The 27,882-nt window shown below is 39.9% G+C and overlaps 1 protein-coding gene across 2 annotated transcripts; it reads left to right on the plus strand.

Annotated features, from left to right (window-relative positions):
• Window positions 1-4: 4 nt before the first annotated feature.
• TRAPPC11 (trafficking protein particle complex subunit 11) lies at window positions 5-26,995 on the plus strand. Of its 2 annotated transcripts, XM_075421822.1 has the most exons (29): window positions 5-366; window positions 1,236-1,405; window positions 1,839-1,909; window positions 2,760-2,874; window positions 4,970-5,069; window positions 5,851-5,924; window positions 6,150-6,246; window positions 7,098-7,231; window positions 7,553-7,700; window positions 8,544-8,637; window positions 9,978-10,057; window positions 10,148-10,226; window positions 10,315-10,369; window positions 11,763-11,908; window positions 13,065-13,126; window positions 13,229-13,361; window positions 14,078-14,208; window positions 14,709-14,864; window positions 15,375-15,562; window positions 16,243-16,391; window positions 17,955-18,076; window positions 18,718-18,837; window positions 19,196-19,261; window positions 19,361-19,517; window positions 21,143-21,251; window positions 21,967-22,058; window positions 22,954-23,087; window positions 23,471-23,638; window positions 26,014-26,995. In XM_075421822.1, exons 1-29 carry the CDS (start codon window positions 163-165, stop codon window positions 26,056-26,058), a joined length of 3,399 nt encoding a protein of 1,132 aa, XP_075277937.1. In that variant the 5' UTR covers window positions 5-162; the 3' UTR covers window positions 26,059-26,995. The 2 variants fall into 2 exon arrangements, with proteins under 2 accessions (XP_075277937.1, XP_075277938.1); XM_075421823.1 differs by lacking the exons at window positions 21,967-22,058; window positions 22,954-23,087; window positions 23,471-23,638; window positions 26,014-26,995 and having other exon boundaries at window positions 21,154-21,228.
• The last annotated feature ends 887 nt before the right edge of the window (window positions 26,996-27,882 follow it).

Here is a 27,882-nt window from a genome sequence, read left to right on the forward strand (position 1 = left end):
GGGAAGGAGGCGGCGGTCTTCCCTCGCCCTGCCCGTGGCGCCTCCCGTGACCCGCGGCCGTCAGCCGTGTCAGCGCCCGGCCAGGCCCCGGGGAAGAGCGGCCGGCCTGGGCCGCGGCGCCGAGAGCCGCCCTCCCGCCGCCTCCCTCTTCCTCCTGGCAGGATGACCCCGACGCAGTGGGACTTCCCGGTGGAGCTGTGCTGCCGGCCCATGGCGTTCGTCACCCTCACCGGCTTGGACGTGGTGTACAACGCCGTGCACCGGGCCGTGTGGGACGCCTTCTGCGCCAACCGGAGGGCCGACCGCGTCCCCATCTCCTTCAAAGTGCTCCCCGGCGACCACGAGTACCCCAAGTGCAGGACGAAGGTAGCGCGGGAGGCCTGCGGCCCGGCGGGCAACGTGGGGTGCAGGCCCGGGGGGAGCTGTGGGCTCCCCGGGGGCAGGGCCCGGAGCGAGGGGCCGGGCCGGGCCGCCCGGTTTGCAGCTGGCTGATCCCCCGCTGCTGGAGGGAGCCTGAGGCCTGAGGGGAGTTGTCAGGGCGAAGGGGAAGCCAGGGGCGGTGTGGTGGGGTGCGTGGGTAACAGGGGTGCCTCGGCTCATCAGGCAGAGGCAGAGAAAGCCAAGATGATCGACTGCCTAAAGTATTTGCTGTTTGTTCACTCAGCGTTAAGGTGTGCTCGTGAAATTTCAGCTTTAACAAAACCCAAAGTTTTACTCTGGAGAAACTAGGTGTTGGAAATCGGTGTATTCTGAAAAAAAGTAAAGCCTTCAAGTAAGTGAAATGCGGCAGAAGGAATGTCTCGATCCACTTTCTGCTTTGCAGTGGCAGTTAAGCAGCAATGTCAATGGCTTTAACCCTTGGAAGATGACAGAACTCTGTGATGCTGGCAAAGAACAAGACTCCAAACTGGCTTCTCCTGGCTCTGTTTGAGAGTCCTCTTCTAAATTGAGCCTAATATTTCATGAAAGTGTGTGAAACGTACTTCTGAACTTGGCCCTTTTCTCCAGTCTACCTGGAATCTGTTGTTCTTTGTTTCTGGTGTCTCAGACATCAGGCCCTGATGCCAGGTGATGAGGGGTATGCCTCAATAACAAAGGTTTGAGGAGAAGAATATAAAGGAAAGCTGACAAACATATTCTCAGGTGACAAGAATGTAGCGACAATTCCCTTTCTCCTGCTGTAAATGCCTGTAAATGGATTTGGTAGCTTGCTTTAATAACCTCAATATTTTCAGAGGACGTCCTATGAATGGTATATTCCAAAAGGAATCCTGAAGACTGGTTGGATGAACAAACACCTGAATTTGGTTCCAGCACTTGTGGTGGTGTTCTATGAACTCGACTGGGATGAGCCACAATGGAAGGAAAAACAGTTGGAATGTGCTACTCGAGTTGAAATTGTCAGGTATAGTTTTTTCACTTGGTTCATAATAGAAGCTAACGGTAAGCGTGAATTGCAGAATCCTTTTCGCGTTCTAAAATGTATAATTTTTTTTTTTTCTCAGACACAAATTAAGGACAGCTTGAACTTTGTGTTTTAACACACAACTGACAGTAAAGAAACGTTTTTTCTTTAATGGTGTATTTGTAAAAGTCACAGAAGTAAAAACAGCCTCTGAAGATTTGCTTGTTAAACTCAGCACAATTGTTCTGTCCTATCTGAACAAATAAGGGAACACAGCATTCTGTGGATGTTGCAGCATATTGTTGTGTTTGGTTTTTTTCCCCTATATAACATGATTTCAGTGCTTCCATCTAGACTGAAATCTAATTGTGTTCTGATTATTCAGAAATAAGGAGTGAGACCTTGACGCTGTGCCCTATTGTTTTGATTTTAGGCAAAGTTTGCAGGGAAGAAACACGAAAGTCGCTGTGGTTTTGATTCAGAAAAAAACACCGTTACCTCCAGGTACTAAAAGACTCGTGTGCACAGTTGTGATCTCACTTTTCAGAAGGGCTGATGGAATGAGCTGACTGTCATTTGTCACGTTATCTGTAGTTCTTAATGTAATGTCACCCACGTACGTTAAATGCGTTGTGGCTGCAGGAAGGTGTACAGATGGAAAGAGTACTCGGGGCAGTTGACCCTAAACATTTGATACTTTTATCCTTAACCTTGTTCTCTTAGTCAAAGTCCATCTTTTGATACATAGTATCAAAAATGGGTTGCTAGCGTAACACACATGACATACCTCCCTGTAAGCAAGTTGCTTTTTAAACCTTCCTTGAGATGAAGAAAAACTGTACAAGCAGTGAGAGCTTAGAGGAAGGGTATTTGGTACCTGCAGAACCCTTGTAGTTTAACTCAGTTTTAATCGATAAAATCTTGGAGCCAAGTGGAGCTGTAAAATGTGGTATGTTTTAACCTTATGTTTCTGTGGAGCTGCTGCTTCAGCTGTGGCTGCATACCGTCTAGTGTCTGGCAAACCGGTTTTTGGTTTTTCTTTTCCTGCTTTATGTGTTTGTCTTTTCTGGATGCTATTGTATTTTTCAAGACACGGGATACTTAATTCTGAGAGAGGGATGGAAAAACATGTCTCATATCGGTAGGTCATGGCTAGCTAAGCCACTCCTAGAAAGTTTCTGCAGTGTGTTCTACTGGATGAAGCACGTAGTACTCTGAAAGAAGTAAGAAAGAAAGGGGTCTTAGTTTTGTCTGTATTAGATTTTTCGATACCTCCTACCTGTCGAGCTTTGAGAGGGAGTTTGACGTTTCAGCACTGCATACTGCTTACTTGTGCTTTGCTTGACTTCACTAGGGGAAGATGTTATTGCTTCAGAGAGGGCAGCGGCTTTATGTAATGCTTGTGACCTTTCTGGAAAATCCCTCTTTGTACTTCCACACACTGATCATCTTGTTGGTTATATCATAAGGTAAGTGACTATGAAAAACACTGTTTTGCGCTGTTTGCTAATGGTGATGTTGAGAGAGTCAATAGCTTGGGATGACTGCTGTGTGACACGCAGACCAGCAGTGAATGTTTTGTCTCTTTGCTGGAATTCTTCAGGTTGTTTTGCAACCTGGTGAATTCCATGCAGTTCCCCTTTCTCTGTGAGGCTGAGTAATGACTGTCGGAGATGTTGCTTTTGAAGAAACATTATTAGATATCCCAAGACATTCCATTCCTCAGGTTAGGTAGAGGCAAAGTGGGCTTTTCTGCCTCTGCAGTGTTTTTGGCCCTGCTGCTCCAGAGTAATTTTCCCTACAAATGTTTTGTGAGCTATAGGTCTGTGTTAGCAGGTCTTTCCTTTTTTTCCCCACACTTCCTGGCTGTGCAGGTATCTCTCTATTTATGCTAAATAGCGTTTGTCTGGTTGCAAACACTATGTCTTTGTCATTTTTTACATTCCTTGTGCTTTCTGTTTTAATATTTACAAGGAATACAGATTCAAATAAATTATGAAGGCCTTTCAAAAACAGAACAGGGAAAGGAAGACAGTCTTGTGTAGACCTACAAAGAAGGGCTCAAACTAAGGCAAATCATGGTTTATTAAAATTAGTTTAAATTTTTCCAGATATGCTCAGGGAGAGAAGGTGTGATGGTCTGATAGACTAATTCTTCCTTCTCTCACCCTCGTATTTATGTATAAACAGTAAAGTTCTCAACATAAATCAGTGCTGTTATCATATCCATGCTGCTCACAAACAGCTACTAGAATTGATCAAAGTAAAGTAGCCATTACTTCTAGTTTTTCATATTTTGCTCAGTGCTAAAGAGGGAGAGTTTACTGCGTGTTAACTAGTGTAAGCCTGTGCAAACTGCATGCAGTTGCAGTTTGACATGAGGTTTGCAACTGTCTTCAAGTTTGTGAAGGTAAGGCTCTATCATTAGGGAATAATAGTTCTTCATGCACATTTAAAAAAAAAATGTTTGAGTGTATAATCATGTCTGAGCATATAAGCATGTCAGAATTCCTGGTATTAATCTTTTTGTTTTGACATTTTAATTGAGATTTCATAGTAATAAAAGAGAATAATTTTTTTTTGTTTACCCCTTGGACTGGCTTGTCTTTTCTTATACAGCTGCGATATAATGTTAAAATAAGTATGACAGGCAGACTTAATTTATCTTGTCTTCCTTTTGTGACTGAACTCGTAGTTAACAATTGCCGTCCGTTGGTCTGTGCTGTTGTTTTCCTCGCCCTCCTCTCTGTTGTGATCTGCCTTAGTCGAAGACTGCGGTGATCCCTACTTGACCAAATGACAGAACTGGTCCTTCATCCTTGATTTCCTGTGGGAATCAGTGCTACTGAATGTATTCCTCTCCTGGATTGTGGTCTTGTTCTAGTTGATTTTAGTCCTTATAATTTGATCATACAGCATACGCTTCTTAGATCCTCCTCAGCCTCAAACTGCATTCAGTGTTCTGGGCCTCTTTTGTTTTTCTCTTCTCCCTCTGTGACTTGCTGTTGGGCTGTTTATCTTACAAACACAAGTTTGACTGTTGCCTCTGCAACCCAGGTAGCTGCTGATGTTCAGACAGAATGATGAATCCTGCTCTGTGCCCTCACAATTTTATTTACTGCTATTTTTTCATTCCCACTCCTCCCCTCCACAGTCCAGCAAATAAGATCTTGACCTGTTCAGACTTATGCCAGAAGCCTCTGCAAGGTTTGCTTGCTTTGACTGAGATGTCTCTCTACTTTCTGTTGCCTTGCAAATCCAAACAGCTTATCCTCAGACTTTCTTACGTTAAATACTAGAGATTGTTGTAAGAGAAATCAATATATAAAGCTCGTGAACCTGCTTGTTCTACTTTGTGCTACCCTTGTGTAAGGTTTTGTGTGAAGAGTTTTTGTCTGCAGACTCTTACCCTGTGTGGTAACGTGCAGAAGAGTTTAGTAATACCTCCTTCTACTTTGCCAACCCTAAAATAAGCACGATTAAAAGTAATTTATTCTGAAGAACTTCAGAATTTCTTTGTATGTGGGAGAAACTTAGTGAAACTTATAAGCAACTTCGTTGCAGGTTGGAAAATGCTTTCTATGAGCATGCTCAGACTTACTATTACACAGAAATACGAAGAGTTAAATCTCATAAGGAGTTCTTGAACAAAACCACTCACCAGGTAACGTTACCCTATTTTTGAAATATTGCACAGGTTATATTGCATGCCAAAACATGAAAATAAGGGTTGTTTGTTGCTTAAATGTTTTTGCCCCCCCTTCCAACTGGAGATGCCTTCTCTCAGTATGCAAAGTGAATCTGGTTTTAATTTTCTTCAACTTTGATTTTGATTGGTTTTGTTCATATGTTTATTTGTATTCCTCACATCTTCCGTAGAGGAAGAGCTGCAGCCCAAAAATGAAGTTGTCCAATTTAAAAAAAAAAAAAAAAAAAGAGAGAGAGAGAGAAAGTTCTGATTACGTATTTGGTTTAACCTATTTGAATATAATATCTTAATAAGTTGTGGGAAGTGCTTCCCTTAGATGTGTCAAACTTAACGTTGCACCTGAGTTGGCAGTTTAACTTTTGCTTTTCAAATTGTTAAATATCTGCTCAGGCACACAACGTTCTGTTGTCAGCTTGCCTCTCTTGGAAGCTGGAATCCAAGCGGTGAGCTCCAAACCAACAATCAGCACTGTTGGTGTAGAGATTTTGGGGTGTTACAAAGCCTCTCCCACATGAAACCTCCTCCAGGGTAAAAGGCTCGGAATAGATTAAATCTGCTGAAAGATCACTGCTGCATCGTGGTGGCAGACACAACTATTAAGAAACAGTTGTGTGGTCAGTTTTTCAAGTCAACTGCTACATTATGTAAACCTCTGAAATTGCCAGCTGTGTCTGCTTTGCAGGTAGCAGGTCTGTTCGGGTGTCTGTGAATGATGTACATTGGTTGTGTCTTGCAGCTTTTATTTGTCAGACACCAGTTCAAAATAGCATTCTTCAGTGAGCTGAAACAGGATACGCAGAATGCTCTCAAGTAAGACTCATGTAATCTTCCCCCACCCTCTCTACCCCAAATTACTGCTAAGCTGTAGACTATGATAAAAATTTTCCTGAATGCAGAATTATTTAAACATGCATGTGAGGGGTGAGTTCTTCACTCGGAAGAATGCTGTGATTGCAAGGCTATTTTCTGCTGCCAGCAGTCCTGTTTTTAAATTTTATTATCTTATATAACTCTAATTTAAGTATTCTTGCTTAGGAATTACAGAACTGCCTATAATCTTGTGCATGAATTGAGGGCTCATGAAACAAACATGCTCGAAATCAAGACCATGGCAGGATTTATAAACTACAAGGTAACAAGCGTACTTCTAATCTTTGACAACTGTTACTTAAAAAAAAAATTAAAAATTGATACGTCTTTAATGTGTAAAGGTTTAAAAGTTCTGTTTCATATTGCTTATAAGGAGATGGATTAGAAGCAGCTGTCAGTGGAATACCAGTTACACTCAGACTTGCAAAGACTTCTGAATTCCACACAAAAGAAAGATCCTTAGCTGAAGTTTGGGAGTATCTTGCAGGATTGGAGTTCATTTGAGATGCAGACATCTGAAAGACTAGAGACTCTCTAGCTCTGGCTCTGTGCAGGGGGAGTGGAAAGAAGGGTTGTTTATTCCTTGAATAGTTTTCTCTTCTTGCAAAGCTTAAGCCAGCAGAGTTTAGTTACTGCTTCTTAGGGGGAGGAAAGTAACTCTTTAAGAATCAGACTATGCTTTTGTGGTATTCTGGGGGCTTTTAGGTAAAACAAAACTGTCCCACCATTTACAACCCTGGAGTTGGACTGCACCAAATTCCATTTGCAGACTGCAGGCTTCAAAGGTAATGATATTCCTAGTGGCTCTGCAGTTCTATCCTGAATTTGGCTGAGAGTTATGCACTCTCCCCCTGATGACCCGGGGGAGAAAGGAGAAAAAAAAAACCCCAAACATTAGGTGAAATAGCAGACCACGTGGTTTCAGGTGTAGTACATTATGGTTTACATCTGTTTTTCTCCTTCTGTTTTCTATCCTATTTGAGCTCTTCAGAAATGTGTAAAATCATTTTGTTTGGGTTTTTCGTGAGTGGTGTTTGGGGTTGGTTTTTTTTTTAAAGCTAATCCTTATCAGCCTAACACATTTATTCTTCCTCTTATTTTGATTTCTCCTAGATCTGTCGCCTCTGTTTTCAGCATAATACTCCACTGGATGCAATTGCTCAGTTCAGGAAACATATTGACTTGTGCAAGAAAAAAATAGGAAGTGCAGAACTGGCTTTTGAGCATGCTGCCTGGATGTCTAAACAGTATGTTTTTCCTTAGTAATGTTTTAGTTCTTATATAACCTTGTGAAGTTCACTGTTTTACTTGTCTAGGCAAGATACACATTCTGAGCTCTTTATCTAAAAGAGATACGCTAGATCATAAAAACTGTATGCTGTTATTTTGTTTTGAATTAGTTATTGACCATTTTCTCTGAGGGTGAACAGGGTGTGACACAAATGCAGCCACAGAATTCAGAGAAGTATCATCTGTCTTAAGACTAACCAGAACTTTTAGTTGAAGTGTACCTTTCAGTTCAAATTGTTGTTCTGTACATAATGTTCATTATGAATTTTTTTAAATAGGTTTCAGGCTTTTGGTGACTTGTTTGATGAAGCCATTAAGCTGGGATTGACAGCAATTCAGACTCAGAATCCAGGTTTCTATTACCAGCAGGCAGCCTACTATGCACAGGAACGAAAACAACTAGCAAGTATGCTTTGTAACCATGATGTAAGTTGGGAGGGGAGAAAATGCTTTGCAAGTAACCAGGCAGTAAATGAGCTAATGTTTTAGTCTCAAATGGTAGTGGAATAGTCTGTAATATGTGTAAATGAAATCCATGAAAAGGATATGTTTGTTTTTTTCGTGATGCTTACTAACATTACAAGTATTTGTTATGTATTGGAAAAGTTACTCCAGAACAAATGCTGTAGTGTTTATTTTATTACAAATAATTCTGACATGTTTTTAAAATACTTATTTAAAAAAATATTTCTACATCTCCAGATGCTTGAAAACTTACTGTTTTATTTTTCCAGTGTATTTCTCTATGCACTGTATCTGGTGACTTACAGGAAGCAGAGAAACAAGAGCATTAGTATTAGAGTGTGTGTTGGGGGGGGGGCAGGTTTTGGTTTAGGTTTTTTTTGACACTTGCCTGGCAGAAAGATTTGCATGGAAAAATCGATCTCTGCAGTCATTTAAACATACATGGTAGTTATATGTAGCTACTCTCCAGCTGATATGTCCCGATTATTTTAAAATGTCTTTGTTCTTATTGGTGCTATTTATTTGTTGTTCTTGGATTATCTTGTTAGGAACTAGTTTTAAAAAGGATTACTCAGTTATTCTTTAACAGTATTTGAGTCTAATGAAGGTGAATGAAGTAGGATGTCAAACTGAATGAGAAGTATTTATAAGTTTGGGTTTCCTGAAGTACTGTTGTTATACAGGTGGCCAGAAAGGTTATATGTTTTAAAGCAAACTTCATCTTTTATGTGCATGTGTATTGGAGCATCAAATTGCTTTTAATGCTTGAACCCTTTTTTATGACTATGTTTGCTGATTTTACAGTCGTCTGTGATGTACCCCAATCCAGATCCCCTGGAAACGCAAACTGGAGTGCTTGACTTCTATGGGCAAAGACCATGGCGGCAGGGAATATTAAGTACGTTTCTGTGTCTTGTATCTGTGGAGTTCAGACAAACTTCTTTAGCTGCTGATCCTGCCAGGTGACTTAGTGGGTGTCAGCATGTAATCCCTTTTCCGCCGAGACAGACGCAGGGCTGGGACTTCGCTCTCTTGGTAGTTGGTGGTACAACTTGGGCAGGTGTCGACGGGAAGTGCGTTTGATCTCTATAACAAATAGAAAAAGGAACCTCAGGTTTATGCAGGATCAGCAAAGTTGCATAGGCCATCCTGAAGCTCTGCTGCTGCTTTGTTTCTGTTGCTGTTTAAGCCACCTGTAATCAGTGGGCTGCAGGAATGCCTGACTGCAGTGAAACGCGCTTCTGGGAAGAGAAGTTGCAGAAGTGGGTACAGGAAAAGTAACGATGTCCCTGAATGCGATTGTTATAAATTCATCCTGCCATCCGTGCTGCATCTTGTCAGCTGTAGACAGGAATTCATGACTCTTTTTCTGAAAAAGCTTTTTGGATTTTGAAATGGATGGAGAGGATGCAATGACCAGGTTTTAATCTAAGAAAGGAATTTGTGATTTTCCTATTAAGGAGGATGTTTTCTGAGAAATTCAGACTTTGAATGTACAGCTTTGAGCTAAGTATGAATACACATGCAGTTCTGAGATCTTCGTTGCCGACTGTGGTTTTATTTCCCTTTCTCCCTCTCTGTTTGGTCTCCTGTTCTTTATTCTTTGCATATTCTTTGGGCTTTGCCACTTTAGCACTGCCCTCTTTTAAAGACTTTATTTCATCTACCGTAAATACAGCACTGTCTAACCTTTTTTATCTTTGAGTGTTACTGTTTTAAATTAGAATCTACTGCCAAGGTTAAACAGTTCAAGATGAAGATGAACTTTAGCTATTAATATATTCAGTTTTTTGGTTCCAGCAAGAGTCTATAGCCTTTAAAAGCCCTATACAGTTCTTTATATGTTGGCACTCTCTACTGCTAGAGAAACATAAGCTTGAATCCTAATTTGAGATCAGATGGGAAGAGGGCTACAAATTTGTCTTAACGTACAGACTTCAAATGTTAATAGATGCAGTCTAAAGACTAGGTTGTCTTACTGTAGTTTGCTATTTTTGGGTAGCTTCAGATAACTTCTTTTAAACAAAAGGCAAGGTATTTGTTCCAGAACTTCCCTTCTAGAACACTGAGGATGGGTGAGTTCTGAAAGCGATATATCTGTCTCCTAGGCAAATGAATGTTTAGGAGTTTGGGTGTGCTTGAGTTGGAGCTTGCGTTGCATATAGCTAAATACATAAATAGTTCCCTTCAGATCTGGACAAAATTCCAACTTCATGGATTTTTTGTTGTGTTATGCAGGCTTTGATCTTTCTGATCCTGAAAAGGAGAAGACAGGAATTTTATCCCTGCAGTTGAAAGAGAAAAATGTCCTTCACTCAGTAAGTTTTATTCTACAAAAGAAATCTGTTTTCCAACACTATCCAAATGTTTACATATATAATGATATCAATAATGGTTTTGTCTGTTAGGAGCTAATAATCACCTTGTTGAGTAATGCTGTTGCACAGTTCAAGAAATACAAATGTCCAAGAATGAAAAGTCATTTGAGTAAGTATAGATAATCAGATGCATTTTTTAGATTAATTAAATACTTTCAATATTCATCTGGAACATCTTTTTTTGTTGTTGTTATCAGTGGTTCAAATGGGAGAAGAATATTACTACGCAAAAGATTATGCCAAAGCTTTGAAGTGAGTACCATCCATGATTGCTTCTTTCACATGTTATTCTTCTCACTAAGACCCCATGTCTTGTAGCTGTGGGATAATGTTGGAAGCTCATCTAAGTGGCTCCTTGTACGTGGCTTTGATTGAAGCACAAGCTTTGGAGTCTATGAACTCCACTTATATTAACAAAAGCAAAACAGGTATGATGAGTCAGTTATTAGAGTAGGAAAACTTCTTGCTGTAAGCTGTTGTGAGGATTTGCCGTATTGGGCAAATATTATTTATTTCTAGCTTGCTCGCTCTTTCTCTTGCAGAAGGAATTTCTGAAACTTGCCTCCTACTTCAGTGAGAATATAGTTATGTTTGATTACAGACTTTGTAGTTACAAAATTCAAAAAATATGGGAATGTAGCTGAATTTAGTTTTTGTTTATATGCCAGGGAATTAGCAGAACAATTCTTTTTATTAGTGTAGTTTTCTGCTATTAATGACTACAGAGCTAGGAAAGCTTAGTGCTGAGGGTACTCTTATGCTTAGTTTCTTAACTTTGTATTTTTAAGGGGAAACACAGTCAAGGTCGTGTTAAGTAGGAGTCCCACAATATTTTCCTTAATTAGGTTTCAAAGATCCCATGGTGTTGTAAAGGGGGTATGTTTGAGGTAGGAGAGAGATGTTTACTGTTGTTTGTAGCTGACTGGGAGCTACATGGAGAAGATAGGCTAGAATAAGCAGATCAATTTGTGTCCAGTCTAGTTTTTATATGAACAAGCATTTCTTATTATTATTTTCTGAAATAGGCAGAAACTTTTGTCTTGAACAGTTGAATAGAGTAAAAAAATTCACTTCTCTGCTTTCCTAGTAATAGCAAACATTGCTGAGTATTAAAGCCTTACTAAGGTGTGCAGTTTTGCCTGATAAAAGTTGATGCATGTGTTGTTCATAGATCTTTGAAACCCTTAAAGGGAGCAGGGGTTAGGAAGTAGGAGGGAAAAGAAACATCTCAGCTTGAGGAATGTTAAAATACCTCAGTTTGGAAGGGAACATTATTGTGGGCTTTTGGGTTGTTTTTCATAAAGCTTACCACATACCCAATAGTAAAGCGTATTTTTAATGCGGTGCTGGGCTAAGTTGCTGTTTTGCTAGCTCTTTTTGTGAAGACAGGTGAGTTTTCCTGTTGTTCACTTGTGAAAATTGTTCTAGCCTGAAATAGAAGATTCATGGAATAAACGTGTTTCTTTACAATAATCTCATGCTATTTTCAATAAATCATTGCTGTGTGTAAACAGTATACTTAACTTTAACCTAGCATTTGTCTTAGTGAAGATGAATTTTGTATTAATGATACCAAATAAATAAGGGGTTCTAAAAGATATTGGTGTGTATAACTTGTTTTTGTCTCAATTTTACTGTGTTGCAGGCTCTTGGATTATGTTATGTGTGAATATCGCAGTGAAGGATGGTGGACTCTTCTCACTTCCATACTGACAACAGCTCTCAAATGTTCATATCTGATGGCCCAGCTAAAAGATTATATGACGTACTCTTTAGAGCTACTGGGTAGAGGTATTCTTTTAAGAAATATACTCAGCCTGTACAGAAAAATCAAAGTACATGTACTTTGCAGTCTGACAAATCATTGTCAGACACAATGGTTACAGTACTTCAAATGATTTGACCAGAAAATAACTGTATAACTGTCCTGAATTTTTACTACCGTCTCTTCATTATTCTTCGTATGCCGGAAGTTGAATTTTCTTGTTCTTCTGTTATAAAATGCATTGCATTTGAATAGACTGTGTCAGAATGTCTGAGGCACAGAGCTTCGTTTGAGGCTGTTCAAGTAACGTAATGGAAACTTCCTGAGCTGTGGGACAGGAGAACAACTGTAATATAGCTAAAGGGGAAAAACTTTTTGCTAGTGAGCAACAAAGCTAACACCATTTTTCTGGACTTCAAAATCCCAAATATGCTTCTCAGACTTTTTACTGAACTCAGCTGATGAAATATGCGTGTGGTATGTTTCAGGGGAAAGATGTGACATAGGGTGGCTGCACAGTAATAATGCAAACACTCTGCTTTGTATAGTGCCTGTTACTTGACACTGCAGAAATCAATCTTCTGTGCCCTAAATTGCTAACTAATACCACAGTTAGGGTAGGTGCGGCAAAAATGGGCTTGCATTTTCCGTTAGCTAGCCAGGCTACTCCACTTTGTATTAAAGAATAGCCGATGAGACAACCCCCCCCACCTCTTCATCTTCGAGAGAAGAGTGCTTATATTAAGTAGACCTTTTTTCTTCCTGTCACCTTCTCTAGTTGTTGTTTCTGATACTATCCAAGCTTGCTTCTTTGTGTGTCCCAGACTCTTCTGTTTTTAAACATCAGTAACAAGAAGGTGTAGGCATTATTCTCTTGGGGTTTTCCTCCAATAAATTATGAAATGCTTGTCTAACCAAAAAATATTGTGCTTGGTTCCAGTGGAAGTAAGAGTAAGCACTTAAAATGGGGGAAGTTCTGAAAACTGAATGAATTCTTCATTACTGGTAGAGAAATGTTAGAAATTTTTTTCCCCTCAGTGTGGTGGGTTTTTTTGTTTCTCTTTTTTTTTTTTTTTTGAAAGATGCAATCTAAAGGAATTATTTATTTTTAAGTTTGAAAAAAAAAAAGAGTAAAGGGACTTGCTTCTGTCTTGTAATCTTTGGTTTTGTTCTGTTTGCTAGCATCTACTCTTAAAGAAGATCAGAAGTCTCGAATAGAAAAAAATCTGATAAAAGTTCTAATGGTAAGTGGCAAAACTACTATTACCCTTTTAAATAATCTGAAGAGTGGTCAGTGTTTGCTAACCTTCTTGTATTGTTGTTTGTAATCCTCTGTCTGGATACAGAATGAAAGCCCTGATCCTGAACCTGATTGTGATGCTGCTGCCGTGAAAGCATCACAAAAACTGTGGGCTGACCGTGTTTCCTTGGCAGGCAGTAATGTTTTTACAATAGAAGTCCAAGATTTTATACCATTTGGTAAGTAAAAAAGCAAATATACACCAGATCATAAACTTTGATGTAGTTACATCTTGAAAATAACTAACTAGAAAAAAATATAGAGTGTATATTAAAGCAAGCAATGCTGAAACTTGTATCAGCACTGCTCTGTTCTTCATCTAAATCAGTAAAGAATTCATGAGAGAATCCAGTGATGTCTTATCCCCAATATGGATTACTAAAGAAGAATCCTTTGAGCATTGTGTCTGAGAGGCAGAAACCTATGAACTTCCAGCTGAGGCTTCCTATGCCTTTAAACGTGGTAGAAGTAGTAAATCCTTGTTTTTTTGAAAGGCTTCTGCCACTCTGGTGTGCTTTGAAGTAGGATTCTGAGGATAAAGAGATAGAGGGCAGAATGTGTGCAAAGTAATACTCCCTATAGAAGGGGGGCCATGAGTGAGCGTTACCCACAAAAGAAGTGTATCTAAGTGTACAGGATTATTTCTTTTCTCTGCTGGACGTCTGCCTCTCCTCTGCGAAGGTTTCAGCCAAGTGCTGAGAAGTGGCTTTCTGTGACAGTGTTAGTAGTCAAATTTGACCCACTTAGATAGAAACCAAGTTTTAAGGGTATACACAGAACAATCCTAACCACAATTATTTCAGGAGTGTGCTTCTGGAATTTAATGTTGTAGTTTGTGTTTAACACCTACTTATTTGTGGGGGTTTTTTTCTTTCCTTTTTTTTTTTAATTGCAGTGCAGTGCAAAGCAAAATTTCTTGCTCCTAGTTTTCATGTTGATGTTCCTGTGCAATTTGATGTATACTTGAGAGCGGATTGTCCTCATCCTATCAGGTTTTCTAAGCTCTGCATCAGTTTCAATAATCAGGTAACTATGTTCTACCTATCTCTGACCTAGTGATAGAAGTTTATTATAAGAATGGGGTAATATCTATTAGTGTCTTTAAACAGAAAAAAATCAAAAGTTCTTTTCCAAACATTATGTTAATACTTAAATTGGAAAAGTGATTTCTTGCATTATCTATCACTTTTGACAAGTATATTGATACTGTGAAAATCAAACTGCATTTTGGAGTTTTAGTTAATCTATTGTTTGTTTTTCTAAGAAGCTCTTTAAAATTTCAGAAGGATCATTTTAATGTCTTATTTATTATTTGCATGATATATTAATTAAGATAATGGATATCTCATCAAAGAATTGTGTTGCAATTACTTGCTAAGTCTAACTTCAATAGTGTGAAAAGTAGCAAGAACCCATATAGTTTGATGCAGTGACACAGAGCCTTAACATTTGCAATACTACCGTTACTCTCTAAAGATGTCTTAAGTCTGGATTTATCAACTCTTTTCCCCACTCCTCCATTGCAGGATTACAACCAATACTGTGTGGTAGAAGAAGCCTATCAAAAAAGTGATATTCTAGAACAGTCATCACAAGGAACAATGTGCTTAGTCCCTGGCAAGACGAGAAAGTTCACTTTCAAATTTGTTGCAAAAACTGAAGATGTAGGAAAGAAGATTGAGGTTTGTCAGGCTTTTTTACACCTTTCTTACTGATGCTTACAAAGAACTTAAAACTACAAAGCTGCATCTAGTGTGGCACCAGTTACTGATGTCACTGCAGTTGCAAATATTTGAATTCTTGAAATGAAATACCAAAAATGAGAGTAAAATTTTATTGACAATACTGAAGTAAAAAACTATCACAAAAAATAAAGTATTGCTTCAAGTTTGTTTGTTTATTTTTTAAATATGTGTAATACCTTTGGAAAAAGGTGGGGGAAGGTGGTATGGAACTACAGGAGGGTAGGAAACTAGAAAATACTACACTGCACACATGAACATGGCTACTTTTTCCACCAGTTCATTAAATGAAATCCTGGAGTAGTGAGGTGTCTTCAGTCTGCAAAGCTGCCAGAAGTTTTTTTGATATATACAGGCACAATAGAGATGTGTATGTTGGAAAACTGTCTTCAGATCGCCTATTGTGAGCATCCAAAGTTATCATTGTGCGTTTAAATTTGTGTCTATCAGATCACCTCTGTGGATTTGATCCTGGGCAGTGAATCTGGCCGATGTGTGATTCTGAACTGGCGTGGAGGAGGTGGAGATGCAGCTTCACCTCAAGAAGTGTTGCAGGCAGCACGTTCCTTCCGGCGAAGACCTAAGCTTCCAGATAGTGAAGTGCACTGGGACAGTTTGACTATTCAGGCAAGCACTATGTGAGTAAAAACGTGAAAATGTATATGATGTATCATTGTGAGTCTCCTGCGAAGTCCCGATCACTCTGCCTAAAAGAAGAAAGACTTGTGGGGACTTCTTTAATATGAGCTTTTTAATATGTCTTTGCTTAACTGGGGATAAGATAGGTACTATCTTAATTCTTTAGGACTTTTGAGGCTCTAGGTAGCTAGAAGTACAGAAAACGCTTGCATTGATCTCTGAGCGTACCAAGTATGCTTTAGTTCTCCCCTTCACCTAACTTTGCCAGGCAGACTTTTCCCAGTTTTTTGTGCAAATTAGAAGGCGCTACTGTTCTCTTACAAAAGCCATCACACAAAGAATCCCTAAGAAACTGTATTGGAAAATAATTATTAATAAATAGGCTAACACTAATTTAGATGTATGCGAAAGAATTGGATCTGATTGCTGTTGGTGGGGGTGCTTTTTTTCTTTCCTAGCAGAACATCTGAGCCATTAATGCTTATTACTGGAGTTCCAAACTGTTTCGATAGAGTTGTTCCCATCATGTTGCTTTTCAGGAGTTCTCGCATCTCCTAGTTGAATAGGAGACCAGTTGTCAGAACACTCTTAAACAATAGACTGTTTTAATATTGTTTAAACTACACTTAAAAACTTGTTATTTAAGAAACATACAATAACTCTGTCTCTTCTCTTAAAGGATTATTTCTAGAGTGCCAAACATCTCTGTTCAGCTCCGTCATGAACCTCCCGCCCTGACTAACGAAATGTATTGTTTGATTGTGACAGTCCAGTCACATGAGGAGGCAGTGGCCAAAGACGTTAAGCTTACAGCAGGTTTAAAGCCAGGTATTTGGGGTTATTTTCTTTTAATCTAGCAGTCTCCTAATGGACTCCTAGTTCTTCACGCACTGCAGAGAAATATAGTAAATGGTTCTCCTGCAGTAATTAAGCGATGAACCAAAGTGAAGGTTTGGTGTGATGAAATGCTAGTGGTAAGAAAAAGCTAACAGACTCATTCAGTTATGGTTATCTTAACCACAGCTTGTCAGTAGTGTTTATGTGGGTATTTTCAAAAGGTAAGTCTTTACGAGTTTGAAAGAAAACATGGAAGCTTTTGTATTCCTTCTTGACCTTTTATTTAACTTGCTCATAACTAAATTTTTCTTTTCCAAAGAGATAGATCTTTTTCTTGCTGAGGTGAAAGCGTTAGACAGTGCTAGATAAGATACACTTTTCTAAGTGTAGTCTTTGTGGGTTTTGTCCCTCCCCCACCCCCCTCTCTCTTCCCCCCCCCCACCCATGGACAATGTTGTTTGGTTTTTAAACCACTTGACATTTTGGGGAGCGGTGGAGAACTGAGACAGTATTCCTTCAAATGAAAAGGAAAAATGCAAATATTCTATGTTTAAGTCCTAGTTAGCTGTACGTAGTTGTTGCTGACAGATTTCAATATGTGAAGTCCAAATGTTATACTTGGTACGCCTATTTGTAGCAATTATCCTAAAAAGCAAAAATATTTTTAAGCCACTAGCATAAAAGATGCAATATGTGCTGTGTACTCTGAAATAGAATCACATTCCCTATAGAGTTGTACGGTTCATTAAAGTCAGTAGGGTGTTCTTTAAACTTACTTAATTGTATGTTTGGGCTTGGCTAATAAAGCGGTGTTTCGTAGTTGGTCTTGATTTTTTTTTTTTTTTTTCCCCCCCCCCTCCTTGATCTTGACTCTTAACACGTGAAATGCAAGGTCAGTGTGGGCTTGCTGGTTACATTAAAAGAACAATGGAAATTTGACATTTCATTTATAGGGAAGGTGATATATTTTCCACAGTTGCAACTCTTTGGCAAGATGTGGCTTGTTTTGCTTGGAAAATTATCCCACGTGATTGCAGTAATGCCATTATTCTAGTCAACCTCTGACTGAAGAATGGTGTCATTTAACATCTATACATTTGCTTTTATGCATTTTCAACACAGATTTGGAAGAACGGTTTTAGAAAGATGTAAAATCATTAAGCTGTGCTCTGGAAAACAGAAGAATCACAGAACAGTGAAACTTCCTTTTTACTTCATATAGAGTACCAAGAAGAACTTGAATCACAGAATCATGTTGTGTTTTGTATATGGTAGAGAACATGTAGATAGGATTTCTGATATTTGAGATTTTCCCCCCCAGCCTAAATAGATGGGACAAAAACCTTGCAGGGTGTGAATGCTCCAATTCAGAAGATTAAGGTGATGTCAAATCTGTCCTCTGCTGGTACTTCCCAAAGTTTCCCTCAACCAAATGAATAGTGTTAATTCCTCATGTATTGCTTTTTGAGATTAATATCTTATTATTTTTAGTTACTGCTTTCATACTTTGGTGATGTAAGGCTGTGTGGATATGAAGACTGTTTTTAATCCTAGGGCAAGATGCCAACCTGACTCAGAAAACTCAGGTGACTCTTCATGGAACGGACGCATGTGATGACTCCTTTCCTGCGCTGCTTCCTGATATCCCCGTGGGAGACTTGCAACCAGGGGAAAAGGTGAAGGCTTAAAACCTTCTTTCTGTATCACACTTAAGAAAATGGGGATGAACTAATAAAAGACTCTCATAGAAGGACTTACGTTTACTTTCAGCTGTCTGAACTGATAAATTAAATACTTAGGCATATTTTACCTATTGTTTACTTGTAGGTTAGTATTTCTTTAGCTAGATCCCCTTTTGGACTAAATTGGGGAATAAGGTATATTCTGGGATTGATGATACAGCTGGGAGATGGAAATAAATAAAGGAGGCTAATCTCAACAGTGAATTAAATGCACCGCCTAATGGACAGTAGATCGTAAGCCAGTAAGTGTGATTCAATATGGCTGAAGATTAAATATGCAGATGTTGCACCAAATTGAGATTGTGACTAGTAGATTAGAAGTTGGGTATATCACACCTTACCCAGTAATGTGTTGGGTTTTTTTCTCTTATACTGCTAAGTAACAGACAAGCATCAGTAGCAAAGTAACTGGAGCTGTTCTACTCTGATTAAAATCATTCACCATGTGATTTAAGATCATGCACTGTAGGAGATTCTTTATGGTCAAAATTATACCCATTTTACTATTGCCCTCTTGGGCCTAATTAGTGTAATTTAGGTATAGCTTGGCTCATACAGTCTCCTTTATTTTGCAGCTGGAAAAACCAATATACATTCGCTGTGGAACAGTTGGTGCAAGAATGTTTCTGGTTTACGTTTCTTACTTAATCAACACTGTCGTTGAGGGGAAAGAAATCCTCTGCAAGTGTCACCGGGTAGGATATAAAGATGCACCAATTGCTGGAGATACATTCATCAAATGCAAGAAATATTCTTAATCTAAGGGTTGTAATTCCAAGTCTCTTAGAAGCCTTACTAGTAGATGGAAAAAATGCAAAATCTGCAGTGCGGTAGCCCAGTTTAGGGTGAGCAGTTTCATAAGTATAATCAGAAGAAAAGTTTTGTATGTATGTTCTTAAATATCTTGGAGACAAGTCTCTGGGAAGGACTTGGTTAAAGTGATGATTATAAGTCATTTTACATTAGTAACCTTTGACATCAATAGCCAGGTCTGAAACTGAATATGACTTTTTCCCCCCCCTCTTTTTCCCACCCTTTTCATTGCCTGTACAGGATGAAACTGTAACCATAGAAACAGTATTTCCTTTCGATGTTGCTGTCAAATTTGTCTCCACAAAGGTACGTGTTTTGAAAAGTTGATATTTTGGACTCGCACCGCTTCCGATAGTCACACCCTGTTTAGTTAGAAATAGCCAGATCTTGTGTCTGTCTTGACAGTTGGAGCACTTGGACAGAGTGTTTGCAGACGTACCGTTTTTACTGATGACAGACATCCTGAGTGCCTCTCCTTGGCCTCTCACCATTGTCACGAGCCAGCTACAGCTGTCAGCTTCCATGACCCCAGTCGATCAGCTGGAATCTTACGTGGAGAATGGTAAGCTTTCTTAGATTATACTCTCTGTCAGGAGGATACATTTTGCACAAGTTGAGAGTAAGAAAGGGGGACATTTTAAACAGCATTTGCTTATCAAACTCTAAATAGAAGAAAGCTGCTTAATAGTATAGTTACCAGCCAGAACAGAACTTAGATAGCAGTAAGCTTCAAAATGTAGTCCTACTGCACTAGATGAAGTAACTAGACTTGATTGATAGATGGTACCCCAAAATCTAAATGTCACAGATGTCAGGGAAAGTACCTGAAAGGAATTCCGATATGCAACTTTGGAGGTATCCGTATGAAAAGATACTCGGTATTTCCCGTGTGTATGGACTACATATACTTTCTGGAATGCAAACACTTTACCATGCGATAGAGGCAGCATCCAAAGGCTGAAGTGATCCATGCCCATGATCACAGTCATGAAACTGAAAAATGTGAAGCTAGACAGGGTAGACTACAAAAACAATTAGAAGTAAGCAATTTTTTTATATTAACACAGTTTAATAGCTCATTACTTAAATGTAAAAAAATTATCTTACTGAACTCTTGAAGGTTGAGATCTCTATGATAGCTTTAAAGTCAAATAAATGGACTACTTAGCAGTAGAGCTGATCCAAAATCTTCCAACAAAACATTGTCTTTGCATTTGCTGAGTCAGAAATGTGAAAACGTGTATTCTGTCAAAACTTGGAATGCAAATGAGTCAGTCTGGATGGCTGCCTGAGTATGGGGCAACCGTCCACCCATGCAATCTTGGTGGACAGAATCTCACTGTAGAGACTTGCAAAACTCCTTTTGTAGATTCAAGGATTACCTGGCAAAAAGTTATTCCCCAGGTCCTTTAATCTTCAAACTATGAGGTTTCACCTTCAGCTCTGGCACCTTGTGTTTCCTGGCTTCCAGTTCATGCTCCTAAAGAGCGAACTGTCGGGAGGTATGAATCCCCTCAGATACCAGTTATTCAGCTGCCTAACCTTCCCTTGATTTTTTTTTTTTTTTTTTTTTTGCCTTCTAAGACTTAATAAAGATTGACTATTATCCTGAATGACTGAAACATCTATTTTTAACACTGTTTTTTTTTTTTTTTTAAATCACTCTCAATGAGAAGGAATTTTTTTTTTTAACTGGAATGAACTTAAAAATGGGGGGGAGGGTGAAAACTCAAAGCTAGTAGATTTTTCTTGTGTTCACTCTCTTCCCCACCTCTCATCCATTTGGGTGAGGGAAGAGAAATGTCCATGTTAATTTTCAGTTTAAAACATGAGAGACGTCTTATGCTGATGTTTCGGAATTTGTTGTGGAAGAGAAGTGTAGAAATTGAATTGACGTTATTTTGCCTTTTTCTGCATATCTACTCTAAATTTGCAATGACTAGTTCTGTGTACACATGTTGTACGCAGACCTCACGGTGCTGTTCAGAAAGTAAACGGTCATATGACACCCTTTTAGATATTTAGATACTTCACAATTTTTATTGAATTTATATATTATATAGGTATAGTTTGCAAAGCACTTCAAGGACTTAATGGCTGAACGTGTGTGTAATACTGGATTTTTAGACTTGGTGGCTTCTGCAGTAATGATTTACACTTTGATTTTAAACAAAATCTTGCTGATAGTTGTTTTACAGACAGGTGAGAGTGCCAGTGAGTGCTTTTGCCTTCGATGTCCTCCAGTTACTAATGGTAGTGGAGTGGCAACTGGATGTTATATAATTTCCTGGAAGAGGTAAATATCTTTTGGCTCTGATGGGGAGAAGAAATAAGTTGGTTTGTTTTTAGGGATGATGGTGGGGTTTAGGGGTGAAGTTTGGCTTTTTTTAGTTTTGGTCTTCCTTTAGCAAGCACTGTCTAGACTTTGGACCTTACTAATTACTGCTTAGCGTGTTAAACTTTTGAATAAATACATGTTTCACTTAAGAGATAAATATCATGTGGTTATGGTTTTAACATTCTATGAAGCTTTATTCTTTGTGAGATCTTAGGTCAATTACAAAGCTGTTTTGTCACTTTCCGTTCCCTGTTTTCTCCAGTCATGAAATACTTGAGAAGCCAAGTCAAAGGAATAGGTTTGAGATAGTAGAAACAACCAAACTTTTGAAATGGGAAAACTACCTGTCTTCCCACTGTAGATTGTGGCTTTATATATTAATTCAATTTTCGAAGACAAATGTTGAGGTATATCTTTCTTCTAGTTTGCTTTTATTTAGTTTTACAGCTGTTTAGTGTTCCTACTTGCCTTTTGCTATTTTATCTCCTTGCTCTAGCACTTCTTTTGCTCACTTCAAATAGTCCAATATAAGGATTTGAGGTTTTTCTTTCCACCACTGAAGTTACTATGACTTTAGTTTAGCCATATATGTGATGTTCTTTCAGTGTACTTATTTGATACTTTGTGTTGCATAACTTTCAACACAGTCTGCATTTGTGACATTTTCCTGCAGAAGTTCACCTGTGGAAAGCGTACCTGTGGTTAGTACAGTCATCACTCTACCACATGTGATTGTAGAGAGCATTCCGCTCCATGTTAATGCAGGTAATGTTAATTTGACAACATACATGTCCCCGTTAGAATTCTAAGAACTTCTGAAGTTTTACAGCATCCAGACCTTGCATATACTGCAGCAAAAGACAACAAAAAGTGGTGCTGGAGCTAGTGAAAGAAACTATACCATTGCTTAGTCTGCCCCAGGCCTTGCCTGCCTTTCTCCCCTTCAGTTCAGGGGAAGAGCTGGAAGGTGGTTAGATGAATGTGTTCTCTTAAAAGCTGTCAGTGCATTGGCCTGTGTTACGTGGCAGCACAAAGGCCAGAGTTACCTCTGCTGATGCCGCCTTCCCAGTAGGTTTCTCTAGACGCCTGTGGCAAGAATTGTTTCATCCACCCATGCCCTGGCTGCATCCCAGAAAAGAAACAGCCTAGAGAGTTGGAGCTGCTTGCGGGCAGGTGAAGTGTTTGTCTTCTAGCGCTTCGCCTGCACAAGAGTAGAGAGGGAGTGGAGAGCTCATGGAAGACACGGAATTCCTGTGCGTTCCTCAGTTCGGTGTCATTTGCACTGAGATTCTTCCACCATCCTTTTCTGATATGTTTTGAAGGAGCTTCCTAGCAGTATCTGATAAGGCTTTGGTAAGCTGAACATACCCAGCAGCAACCAAAGTGACTTCCTAGTTAGCATTCCTGGACAGTGTTAGCAGGTGGAGGTTTTGTAACTAGCAAGTTGAAGAACTGTTATTAAGAAATTGTGATGAAGTTTTGTTCTGTTCTTTAATAATTTTTCTGAAAAATCTTATCAGAAATACTTTAGATGCCTAGTTATTTTATCTTTTTTTTTCTTCAAACTTTTCACTGCGCATTGCGATAGACTTATTTTTTATGTATGGAAGTTTATAACGCATTTTGTATTTGAGATTATTTTCTTACTTTCTTTACAAAGATCTGCCATCATTTGGTCGAGTCCGAGAATCCCTACCTGTCAGATATCACCTGCAAAATAAGACCAACTTAGTCCAGGATGTGGAGGTGTCAGTGGAACCCAGTGATGCCTTCATGTTCTCTGGCCTTAAACAGGTACAAAATTGTCACCTCTGCTGATCCTGCTGGCTGACCCGGTAGTGAGGAATACATTGATTAGGCTTGCACTGGTGTGCAGAGAGGACAAACTCATTGTCTTTTAGATGTTTAAAGTATGGTAAATTCTGTCTGGAAGAACACATGGATGTAGACTGCATTTAAAGAAGGGCCAAATGAAAAGCCTGGCTAGGAGCCGTTTGTCATGTTGTTTGTGGGTAACATGGTGTTTCAGTATAGAAGTAGTAGTTTAACTAGAACAGGAAAGTAGTTGCATCCTTTCCAGCTTCAGAAAGTAAAGAGTGCATAAATAGAAAGCAAACAGAGGACTGCTTTTGGTCACAGAATTTACCTGTTTGTGGCTTTTTTCTCTTTTCTTTAAGATCCGATTAAGAATCCTTCCTGGCACACAGCAGGAAATGTTGTACAACTTCTATCCTCTGATGGCTGGGTATCAGCAGTTACCATCTCTTCACGTCAACTTGCTGCGATTCCCAAACTTCACTAATCAGCTGCTCAGACGGTTCATACCAACACACATTTTTGTAAAGGTAAGACTGGGAAGCGCCTCGTGTTGAAATGGCTCCCTGTGAGGCAGCTCAGTTCTTGGGGACTACCACCCCAGCTCCGCTCAAAGCGGAGTGTTTCTAAGCAGGTTAAAATGGCCAGCTTGTAACAGAGTCATTTGCTTTGAAAAGTCTTGCCTTGAGCATTGGTGTCATCAACCAAAATCCTTAGGAAATCTGCCCGAGTGCAACAGGTACTCGGTTACAATTAGATGAGCTAGCTGAAAGTGCTTAGCCTGTCCCTGTTATTCACAGAATCACAGAATGTTAGGGGTTGGAAGGGACCTCTGTGGGTCACCCAGTCCAACCCTCCCGCCGAAGCAGGGTCACCTACAGCAGGCTGCACAGGACCTTGTCCAGGCGGGTCTTGAATATCTCCAGAGAAGGAGACTCCACAACCTCCCTGGGCAGCCTGTGCCAGGGCTCCATCACCCTCAGAGGGAAGAAGTTCTTCCTCATGTTCAGACGGAACTTCCTCTGCTTCAGTTTGTGCCCATTGCCCCTTGTCCTGTCGCTGGCACCACTGAAAAGAGTCTGGCCCCGTCCTCCTGACACCCACCCTTCAGATATTTGTAAGCATTTATAAGGTCCCCTCTCAGCCTTCTCTTCTTCAGGCTGAACAAGCCCAGCTCCCTCAGCCTCTCCTCATGGGAGAGATGCTCCAGTCCCCTCATCATCCTCGTAGCCCTCCGCTGGACTCTCTCCAGTAGCTCCTCATCTTTCTTGAACTGGGGAGCCCAGAACTGGACACACTACTCCAGATGGGGCCGGCAGAGTACTCCAGATGGGGCCGGCAGAGTACTCCAGATGGGGCCTCACTATGGCAGAGCAGAGGGGAAGGAGAACCTCCCTCGATCTGCTGGCCACACTCCTCCTAATGCACCCCAGGATCCCACTGGCCTTCTTGGCAGCCAGGGCACACTGCTGGCTCACGGTCAACCTGTCGTCCACCAGCACACCCAGGTCCCTCTCCGCAGAGCTGCTCTCCAGCAGGTCCGCCCCAAGCCTGTACTGATGCATGGGGTTGTTCCTCCCCAGATGCAGGACCCTGCATTTGCCCTTGTTGAATCTCATCAGGTTCCTCTCTGCCCAACTTTCCAGCCTGTCCAGGTCACGCTGAATGGCAGCACAGCCTTCTGGTGTATCCACCACTCTTCTCAGTTTGGTGTCATCAGCAAACTTGCTGAGGGTACATTCTAACTCTTCATCCAGGTCGTTGATGAAGAAGTTAAACAAGACCATTTCTTACTCTGTAAAATGAGTTTTAAAGTTGTCTGTATTTTGAATACAATGGAGAGAGCTAAATGTAATGAAGTACTTTAATACCGTAATTTGTAGTGCTCCTGAAAAAAGGAAGTGTTTGAGCAACCCATATGACTGGGTTCATAAACACCACCCTAACCTTCTGAAAACACATCCTCTCAGTGATTCACTCAGTCTAGATTTTTTCTAAAGTGGTACGACTGAAAACTATTCAATCATGTTATGAAAAATAGATCACAAGTTTCTTTTGACTTTAAGAACAATTTAAATCCAGTTGCCCAAAACAATGCTTTCTCATTCCGCTGCTGCTGTGTCCAGAAGAACATGTTCACTTTTTCGTCAGACTCTTGGCAAGCAAGCAGCCTGAAGAGTTTGTTTATATGACTTGAAATGGACTTGTTCAGACATCTGTAAGCCTGTTTCCAGGAGCAGGCCTGGCGTTCTTTCAGTTTTGTTTTAGCCAAAAGAGATAGGCAGAACTTTTTACGTATGCTGTCAATCAGTGGCTCCTCTAGACTGGTTGTCAAGATGTCCTCCTAGGACAATAGAAAAGGCTTTTTTTCCTCAAAAGCGTGGTGTTCTCAACACTCCGGTGGAATCTCTCAGCCTTCAGAATTATTTGCTTTTGCTTTGGAGTTGTCAGGACCTCAAAAAACCTTATTGCAAGCATGCCCTTTCTTCTTTAAAACTGAAGTCTTGCTGTCTCCCATCTCTTGTAATTGTGCTTAAAATTCCTCCAAGAAACTCAGTCTCATTCCTGTTTTTAACTGATTGATAACTGTCAGCTCTTTATACTGCAGTAGTACTCGGAGCTCTGATCAACCAGGCCTTGTGCTAAGCTGTCCCAATGCGTACGGAGATGCTCTTGGCTTTAACAGAGCAGTTGGGGAGCTCAGGCCTCTAACGGGTACGCACTGGGCCAAACCGAAATTGCGCTTGGATGTCCTCTGTGCTGCTACTGGAAACCATTAGGATGGGCTTAATGCCACATGTGTGTACTAGAGCTACATTGATCAACGCAATGTGTGGCAAAGTGAGTTGCAGAGCAGCCTTAGTCTTCTGCCTGTTTTTAATTCTCGGTCTTTATTTTCTTAAAGCCTCAGGGTCGTCAAGCAGATGATAACTCGATTGCAGCTGCGTAACTTCGAGACCCGTACCTCTGCACTTACAGAAAATGGGATGTTGCACAGAATATATAAAACTCACTTTGGAAACGTGGCTTTGATCAAACCATAAGAATTAAATTTTATTTTTAAATTACAACTCTTAGCAGAACTAATGTTTTAAAAAAAGAAAACCAACCGCCTAGTCTTGCATAGACTTTCTTTAAGGAATAAACATGTGGGGAAAACCTGGTGCTTTATTCAACAGAAACGTTCTTTGAAGTTAACTTTGAACATCAAACTCTTAAAAGTATTATTAAGGCATATTAAATGTCTCGAGTTTAAGTGAAGAAACGCTAATTCATTTGACCAAAACAGAAAAATGTTTTCATAATTAATAGTAAGTTAAAGTGCAAAGTTTGTACTTGCTGTTAGAGATTTACAGCATTGAAAATGATCATCCTTTACAGAGGTTTGTTCTGTGCCGCTTGTGTTGAGGACAGAACAGGGTGTGCAGTGGCACAGTGAACTGCAGATGGTTACATTGTGCTGGTGGAGTCGAGTGGCTTACTAGTTCTTTAAAACCATAAATCTGAAAGGCATTATTTCTCCTGGGTGAGCCATCCATCCGACTTTGAATTCAGCAGCTAGTCTAGTGAATGGAGAGATTCATTCGTAACAGCTGGACCATCCAGCCTGAAGCTGATGTGGGTTTGGATTATTTTTACACGCACAGCTTCCAGATTGAAGAGATGTCTTGGTAGTTTCCTGCTGTGTGAATTTAAAAAATGGACATCCTACTGTTGTACAGCTCCAGATGAAGTGGTGTTTAAAATACAGTAAATCATGTGTATATATAAAAAAAAGCATTGTGTAAACTTCAGTTGTTGAACTTTCTAAATAATTACATTTTGATTGCTTGGGAGATACCTTATTTATTGTCAAAGTGAAGTTCTAATAAACAGCTTGTAACAGAGCGCTTCTGAAACTGTGTCCTTAATTGCATTGTTTTCACAGCTGTTGTTTCGTAACTCTGGTCTGCCTTGTGGGCCGATACGTTCCTTCATGGCACTGAAGTCCAAAGTAACAGCCGTAATGCTTGGAGACAAGCGTTAGAGAAGCGTGGAAACATTCCTCACCAGTGAAAGGACTCTAGGCTAGTTGGCAGTCCTGAAAAAATACGCATGAGCATATAGAGCTTTTCCATGGAGCACAGCTGTAGTTATGAGTTTTTTGGTGGTAGTATAGAGGAGGGAAAGAGAAGACATCTGACAAACCATGCCGTGACGAACAAATGAAACCTTCCTTATTGTTTGTTTAAATATCACGAACGGAGCGGCAGTCGTGGAGCAGGCATCTTATCTCTTGACGTAAAAGACAGGAGTGGAAAATGTATTTCATTTCCAGATATTTTTTTTTCCTTTAAGTAGCCACTCAGATCACGACGACTCTGGCACCTGTGCTGCTGCTTCTTGAAAAGATGTGTTGATGCAAGTGGTGCAAGGGTTTGGTGGAGAACTGGGGTGCCTTTTCCTCCCCCCCCAGAAACAGTCTAACAGCAGCATAAAGATTTGCATTCCTTTGAGAAAGGGGATGGCATGAAATGCTTTCATAACTACAATGATATTAAAGTCTGACGTGAATTATGTAAGTAGGTTTCTACTTAAAAAGGTGAGTAGTAAAGTGGGAACTGTTATAAAGAAAATAAGATGCAAACTTACCTCGCACCATGGAAAAAAATTACTTGCTACTTTGCCATAGTGGTAATTTCTGTTCTTTTTTTTCATTCACACAGAGAATCTCTTCTTGTTTTGCGTGAACTTACTGTAGCTGTGAACGCTACAAAGCAAAGATTTTTGTCTT

This window comes from Opisthocomus hoazin, chromosome 5 (assembly GCF_030867145.1).
Source record: "Opisthocomus hoazin isolate bOpiHoa1 chromosome 5, bOpiHoa1.hap1, whole genome shotgun sequence".
NCBI classification, from domain to species: Eukaryota; Metazoa; Chordata; class Aves; order Opisthocomiformes; family Opisthocomidae; genus Opisthocomus; species Opisthocomus hoazin.